Source organism: Manacus vitellinus, unplaced genomic scaffold (genome assembly GCF_001715985.3).
Source record: "Manacus vitellinus isolate BGI_N305 unplaced genomic scaffold, ASM171598v3 scaffold_102_pilon, whole genome shotgun sequence".
Classification (NCBI taxonomy): domain Eukaryota; kingdom Metazoa; phylum Chordata; class Aves; order Passeriformes; family Pipridae; genus Manacus; species Manacus vitellinus.
Genome location: NW_021938808.1, coordinates 669,533 through 676,808, shown reverse-complemented (window position 1 = coordinate 676,808; position 7,276 = coordinate 669,533). Strand labels below are relative to the sequence as shown.

Here is a 7,276-nt window from a genome sequence, read left to right as displayed (position 1 = left end):
TGACTCACCGGCACAAGGACAGGGGCCCAGCAGAATTTGGCAATGACGTCATTCCAGCAGAGCCGTTCTATGAGCTGGGACCCCCGAGGGGGGCACCGAGCCCCTGCTGCTTCTCCCCTGGCAAGGAGTTGCCCGTTTCGAGGTGGTTTCACCAAAAAAGCCCCGAAAACCCCGGCCCTGTGTTTTGTGCAGCTGATCCGTCTCGATAAAAAGCAGGAATTCGGTTTGCCCCGATGGTAATTCGTCCCTAATTGCACTTCTGAGCTCTCCCTGACCGCTCCAGGAATGCTTAAATATAACTTTTTAGCGGCCTAATAATAGTCTTTGGCTTTTCTCTGTGTGTGTGTGTTACTTTTGGCAGTTCCCGGGGCCGCTCTTGGATGCGGGGTTGCTGCTTGGCTGCTCGTTATCTCACGGAGTATTAAAATAGCAGTGAAGCGCTTTTGGGGTTAAACGTGAGATCAGAGCTGTGGGACGGGGGGAGAGATTTCTCCCGCTGAATTCGGTGGTGTCTGCCCGGTGCTGGTCCCTCGCTCGGTGCAGGGGTGTTTAATCTGCTCTGCTGGGAATTCCCCCGGGAGAATGAATGGCCCTTCCCGGAGTGTCCCTGCTCCAGGCTCCCTCCTTCCTGCCGCTGGCAGGGCTGGTATCGATCAGAGGAGCTGTTAAAAAGCTTTCTGCTCAATTTACACTTGAAACGAGTTAATGAAATAATCCTTTCGAGTGCCAGCCTCCCCCTCTCGGCGAAATCGAGGTGAAGCTGCTGTTAATTGGGCAATTACTTTGCTGTGCGGAGAAAATCGGGGAAATCCCGAAGGAATGGGAGCCGGGCTGTCATCCCTGGGCTCTGTTGGAGCTCTGGGCTGTCCCTGCTCCAGAGTTCCATGGATCCCATGCAGCTTTCCCAGGGCAAAGTGGCCGGAGCTCCATTCCTTCCTGGCTCTGTGCCTCGCTGTGCAGGCTCTGGGAGCTTGGATTTTTCCTCTTGCTCATCCCGGTGGTTTCCTTGCAGCTCTGGAAGGGTTGGAGTTCCCATTGCTCTCCTCCCTTCCATGTGCTCCTGGAGTGTGTGGGAGCTGCAGCACAAACTGGGCAGGATTGAGCCCAAAACTGGGATGATGGGGTTTGTCTCCTCACACTCCACACACGGGATTATTGGGCTCAAACACTGAGAGGGACCTGGAGCCCATCCTCTGCAGAGCCCGAGGGCACTGAGGAGGGCTGTGTGTGTTACCTTTGCATCCAGCTGTAAATTCCAGGTTCCTTCTCCTTCCTGAAGCCCCTTCCCGTGGGAATTGTTCTTTTTCTCCACCCACCCGCTGGTTGTTTTACCCCATCATTGCCCCTGGGTGTAAATTCTCTTGCACTTGGGGTGAAAGGAGCTTTTTCTCCATGAAATCTTAAAGCTCGTGATGAGCCAGGAAGCTGAAAATCCAGACCCACTGGATACACCTTGGCATGGCAGAATCCCTGGAAAGCCTCCCTGCCTGGCCAGGGCTCAGCCCATCATGGTTAAATTATATTTCATTATATTTAAGTGTGTTATTTGATACTTGATCAGTTTAGGATGGCCCTTCAGGGCCACACTCCACGAGTGTCAGGGCTGAACAGCAGGTCCCCACATTTCTGAGCACTCTGGTGCTGAAAGGTCTGTGAAATCCGGGGGGGAAGGAAGGAACTTTCACAACTGTCAGGAAAGTAGAAATGGGAACTTTGTTTTCTCCTTGCATTGTTTTTGGTTCAGCACCGAGGAGGATTCCTGAGGAAAAGGGGCCCTGGATGTGTTTAAGAGTTTGCTGGAGGCTCTTTTTTCTTGGTTCAGATGCTGGGCTGGGCTGGAGAGGCTGTTTAGGAAGTTCTGAGTTCGGGGTTGGGAAAGAGGAGGGATAAGGAAAATTTCCACCTCCAGCACTGAGCTCTTGTCCCTTTTAACCCCATTTCCTGCTCTGGTCTGGGGCTGCTCCAGAGCCTTGGGAGCGGCCAAGTGGCTCCTGGAGATAGGGCTGGGCCTGTTATCCAGCAGCTCCAGAGGCCCAGGCACAGAAAAGGGCCCCAACCCTGGGGCTCGTGGCCAAGGGGCAACTGGGGCTCCCTGGAGGGCTGGGAGAGCCTGGGCTGGGAAAGGGACACTCCAGCTGCCTCCTCCTCCTCTTCCTCCTCCTCCTCCCCAGCCCTCAGGGCTTCCCTCAAACCACCCAAACTGTTCAGGAGCGGCTCCAATTCCTGGGGAGGAATCCCAGGTGATCCACTGGAATGTCTGGTGGGGGATTTCGTGGAGCCACCCAAGGGCTGCAGGGAAATCTGAGCTTAGAGGAGAACCCTGGGGTCAGTGGGAACAGTCTGGGATCAGTGGGAATGATCTGGGATCAGTGGGAACAATCCCTCAGGGATCAGTGTGAACAGTCTGGGATCAGTGGGAACAGTCTCTTGGATCAGTGTGCACACTCCCTCTGGGATAACCAGGAACACTTGTGGGGCAGAGGAGCACGTGGAGGGTGCCCCTCACCCTGAGCCCACCCTGCTCCAGTGGGGCTCCCGCTCCTCATTTTCCAACCCAGACTGGGAGCAGCACCTCTGGGAGCAGCCCCTCTCCATTCCCTTGGCAGGGAAGAGCTGCTGGTGCGAGGGTGGGAATTCCCTGGGCACGATGGGAGCAGCAGGACCTGATTCCCCAAACCAGGCCATGTGTGCCCGTGTCCCTGCAGTGCCCTGGGCTGGTCCCTGGGCCGGTATCCCATTATTCCAGTGCAGCTGCTGTGGTGTTCCAATGGCTCTGGAAGCTCACATCCCTCTCTCTCTCCCAGCCACTGTTCCCTGGGCCGGTATCCCATCATTCCAGTGCAGCTGTTTGGTGTTCCAGTGGCTCTGGAAGCTCACATCCCTCTCTCTCTCCCAGCCAGTGTTCCCTGTGCCATTATCCCATCATTCCAGTGCATCTATTGCAGTGTTCCAGTGGCTCTGGAAGCTCACGTCCCTCTCTCTCTCCCAGCCAGTGTTCCCTGTGCCATGGCCCTGGAGCAGCCGGGCCGTTCCCGCCGGACCTGCTCCCTGGATCCCATCCTGGGCTCGTACCTGCTGGGCCAGTGGCCCCGGGACAGGGACAGCCCCCCCTGCACCAGGGACAAAGCCACCCAGGTACGGACACGGGCGGGAATTCCAGCGGGAATGTTCTGGGAAGGGTTTTTATCCCTTTGTGCTGCTCAGCTCCGGCTGAGGGGGCAGAGCTGGAGTTCCCTGGGCCTGGGTTGGAGGCCTCTTCCCTCTCCAGGACTGGCTTTATATGGAAATAGAAATAACTTTGTAAGATGTGCCTGGGGACTGCTCCGAGCCCGGAGAGGGCCGAGGGCAGGGAAGGAAGTTCACTCCCTTTGCTGATCACATTCCCAGCCCTGATTCCATGGATTGCAGAGCGGAGCTGCTTTTTGGGAACACAGGGAGAGCTGCCAGTCCTGGGGCTGGGGGCTGGGAGCTGGGGGAGGCAGCTGCTCCCTCCGTGCTCCATCTGCAGCCCAAAGCCTGGGATTGGGTTCACCCTGGAGCTCCAGAACTGAGGAACTGAGGCCTCCCAGCCAGCTGGGTGTTCCCAGAGCTCTGGGTGTTCCCAGAGCTGGGGGAGGCTTTTCCCCTCGGTGTCTCCATGCAGGAAGTGCCTGATCCCTGTGATCCCTGTGTCACAGGGCAGGAGTGTCCCCAGAGGGGTGGGTTGGTGTCCCTTGTCTCACTGTGGTGACTGAGCTGCTGCCTTGGGACAGCTCTCCTGCCCTGTGTCCATGAGCTCCAGTTTCCCAGCAGGCACAAATCCGGCCAAACTGGCCCAAATAAACATGGGAATGTCCTAAATGCACACTGGGGCCATGGAGGTGATTTCAGGGATCCCTGGGAGAGCTGGGGGTGTTCCCCTGGAGAACAGAAGGCTCCAGGGACACCTCAGGGCCCCTTCCAGGGCCTAAAGGGGCTCCAGGAGAGCTGGAGAGGGACCTGGGACAAGGGATGGAGGGACAGGACACAGGGAATGGGTTTGAACTGAGAGTAGGGTTAGGTGGGATATTGGGAAGAAATTCCTCCCTGGAGGGTGGGGAGGGGCTGGACTGGATTTCCCAGAGGAGCTGTGGCTGCCCCATCCCTGGCAGTGTCCAAGGCCAGGCTGGTGGAAGGTGTCCCTGCCCTTGGGGCAGGACCTGGCTGTGCTTTGAGGTCCCTCCAGCCCAACCCAGTCCCCAGTTCCACAATTACTGAGTTGTGTTGACGAGGGGAGACCAGCCCAGGGCAGGGGGTGATCCCAGTGCCTGCAGGCTCCAGGAGCAGCCTCTGAAGCCCTGCCCTGTGATTGTCCTCAGCCCTGTGATTGTCCTCAGCCCTGTGGTTGTCCTGAGCCCTGTGAGTGTCCTGTGAGTGTCCTGAGCCCTGTTTCTCGCCCCAGACCCCGCAGTCGTGGCCCGAGGTGGCAGCAGGGCCGGGCAGTGCCAGGGGCGGCTCCGAGCACCGGCGGGAGGTAACGGAGACCCCGGGCTGGGAGGGAGGGGGGGAGCCAGGAGAGCTTGGGGAACGAGCCCTCAGCCCTTGTCCCAGCCCTGACCCCGGGATCCAGCTGCAGGGGGATTTGTGGCTTCCCTCCGGGGCAGCTCAGGGTGCTGGGAGTGGGTCCAGCAGGGAATCCTCGCTCTGGGTGGAGGATAACCTGGATCCACCAGGGAACAGCTCTGCCCACAGGGGGACGAGGCCTTGGGAGAACTCCAGGCCCATCCTTGGAGCTGCTGCTCCTGGGTTTGTGTCTGCTCTGGCACTGCCAAAGGGGCCGAGGGGGAGGAGGAGGAGGATGGGTTTGGAGAGGTGTGGGTTGGGGGTGTTGGTTTGGAGAGGTGTTGGCTTGAGGAGGCGTTGGTTTGGGGGCGTTGGTTTGGGGAAGGTGTTGTTTGGGGGGGTTGTTTGGGGCTGTTGTCCCTGGTCTCCTGCTCCCACACTGATCCCCAGTGTCCCAGATTGCCAAGCTGAAGCAGCAGCTCCAGCGCACGAAGCTCAGCGGCAGGAATGGGAAGGAGAGGGAGAAGAGCTGCCCATTCCCAGGGGATCACACGCTCCGTGGATCACTCCAGGTACATCCACACCCCCCCTGCTCCCTGTCCCCCCATCCCAGTGAGGGGCAGAGCGAAACCCCCCTGGGAAGGGCCCCAAACCTCCTGGGCTGTGCTTTCCTCAGGCCTCTCGTGCCCGAGGAGGGAGGATTTCTCCTCCTCTCCAGCACATTCCCAGGATTTCCTCGGCACTCAGGGAGTTCACAGGACTGTCCTGTCAGTGTTCCCCAGCCCAGGGGCTCTGGCTGAGCCCTGGGAGCTGAGGGTGTGCAGATCCAGCTCTGACTCCCGGCATTCCCGACTCTTGCAGGACACTTCCTCGGGCTTCCCTTCTCCATGTCCCGTCCTGAGGCTCAGCCCCTGCCTGCACAGGAGCCTGGAAGGGCTGAACCAGGAGCTGGAGGAGGTGTTTGTGAGGGAACAGGGAGATGAGGAGCTGCTGAGGGTGAGTGAAGGTCACGGACTGTCTGGAATCTTCTCCTGGAAACCCTTCCCTCCTAGAGCTCCGCCTGGTTCTGTTTCTCAGCCCTGGGGACAAGTCCCCATGTCCAGGTTTATGATGGAATCACAGAATCTCCTAAGTGGGAAGGGATCCACGAGGATCCACAGAGTTCCTGCCCTGCAGGTCAAAGCTCTCCCAGGTGCCAGGGGGTTTCCTGCTCCTCTAATCCTTTGCTCCCTCCCAGATCCTGGATGTCCCAGACGGGCACAGGGCGCCGGCGCCCGCCCAGCCAGACCCCCTGGACACCCCCCTGGACACCCCCCTGGCCCTGGAGCCAGGAAGTGGCAGCTGGAACAGCCTCTCCTTGCCCCCCTCCCCATCCCTGCAGAGCCCGGGAAGGCCCTCGGAGGCACAGCCGGAGCCAAAGGAGAAAGGTGAGATGGAACAGGGCTGGGAAATCTGGGGGACACCAAGGGGGGTCAGAGCTCCTGGGCTGCTCCTCCCTGGCTGTGGGATGGGCTGGGAGTGGAGCTAAGCTGGGAGACAGTCCTGGGAATTTGGAGTTACAGCTCCAGGAGTTCCCCTCCTCCATGGGGGTGCTTTCCAGGCTGAGAGCTGGGATGTGGCTTTGGGAATATCCTGAGCTGGGAGGGACCCACAGGGATCATTCAGCCCAACCCCTGGCCCTGCCCAGGACACCCCAAAATCCCCCCCATCCCTCAGAGCATTATCCAAACCCTCCTGGAGCTCTGGCAGCCTCGGGGTCGTGCCCACTGCCCTGGGGAGCCTGGGCAGTGCCAACCACCCTCTGGGGGAAGAACCTTTTCCCAAAATCCATAATATCCATCCTAACCCTTCCCTGACAAAGCTCCAGCCATTCTCCTGTCCCTGCTCCAGGGAGCAGAGCTCAGCCTCTTCTCCCCCTGAACATTCCATAACCTGCAGCCCTGGGGGGTCTGAAAGAACATGTTCCCTGTTGGATTCCTCTTTGGAAAACTATTCCAAATCCTCTTTCCCTTCCCTCCCAGAGGGGAGCAGCCCTTCTCCAGTGCTGGCCTTTGCCTCCTCCCCTCGTCCCAACCACAGCTACGTGTTCAAGCGGGAGCCCCCCGAGGGCTGCGAGAGAGTCCGAGCCTTCGAGGAGACCCTGTGAGTGTGGGGAGCCCTTGGAAAAGTGCTGCATGATCCCAGGGGATGCTGGGCAGGGGCAGCTGAGGCTCCTGGGAAAGCAGGGATGGGGGAAAAGGCTCCCATGGAAAAGGCTGCTTGGGGCCTGGGGACCAGAGCTGGAGGGAGCAGTGCTGGGAGAATCCCGGGATTCCTGCACTTCCCAGGCCTCTTGAGGGGGAGATGGTTCTCCCCTAAATCAATCAATGGGATCTCCTATAAATCAGTGGGATCTCCCACGGATCAGTGGGATCTCCCACAAATCAGTGGGATCTCCTATAAATCAGTGGGATCTCCCACAGATCAGTGGGATTCAAGGCCAGCAGCCCCTGGGTACCCGCTCCCAGCAGCAGCTGCTCTTGGCACATCCCCTGCTCTCCCTGTGCCTGCTGAGCCTTTCCCTTGGGAACTGCTGTCCCTAATCCGTGCCCTCTGTGTCCCCTCAGCTGCTCCAGCCCATCCCAGCCTTTCCAGCCTTCCTGCCCGGACAAGAACAAGGTTCACTTCACCCCCTCGGGCTCCGCCTTCTGCCCCGTCCGCCTGGTGCAGCCGCTCTTCCCGAACGTGGGATTCCTCTTCCGGGGCTTCCCGGCTC

General features: G+C 59.3%; 1 protein-coding gene across 1 annotated transcript in view; it reads left to right on the top strand.

The window, feature by feature from the left end:
- Window positions 1-7,276, top strand: part of FAM117A (family with sequence similarity 117 member A) — a 17,756-nt gene that overhangs the window by 9,713 nt on the left and 767 nt on the right. The window contains exons 3-8 of the mRNA XM_029963498.1: window positions 2,990-3,135; window positions 4,980-5,093; window positions 5,383-5,517; window positions 5,759-5,948; window positions 6,543-6,663; window positions 7,128-7,272. Of these exons, the coding sequence (XP_029819358.1) occupies window positions 3,007-3,135; window positions 4,980-5,093; window positions 5,383-5,517; window positions 5,759-5,948; window positions 6,543-6,663; window positions 7,128-7,272 (834 nt within the window). The 5' untranslated portion in view covers window positions 2,990-3,006. The remainder of the gene's footprint in view (window positions 1-2,989; window positions 3,136-4,979; window positions 5,094-5,382; window positions 5,518-5,758; window positions 5,949-6,542; window positions 6,664-7,127; window positions 7,273-7,276) is intronic.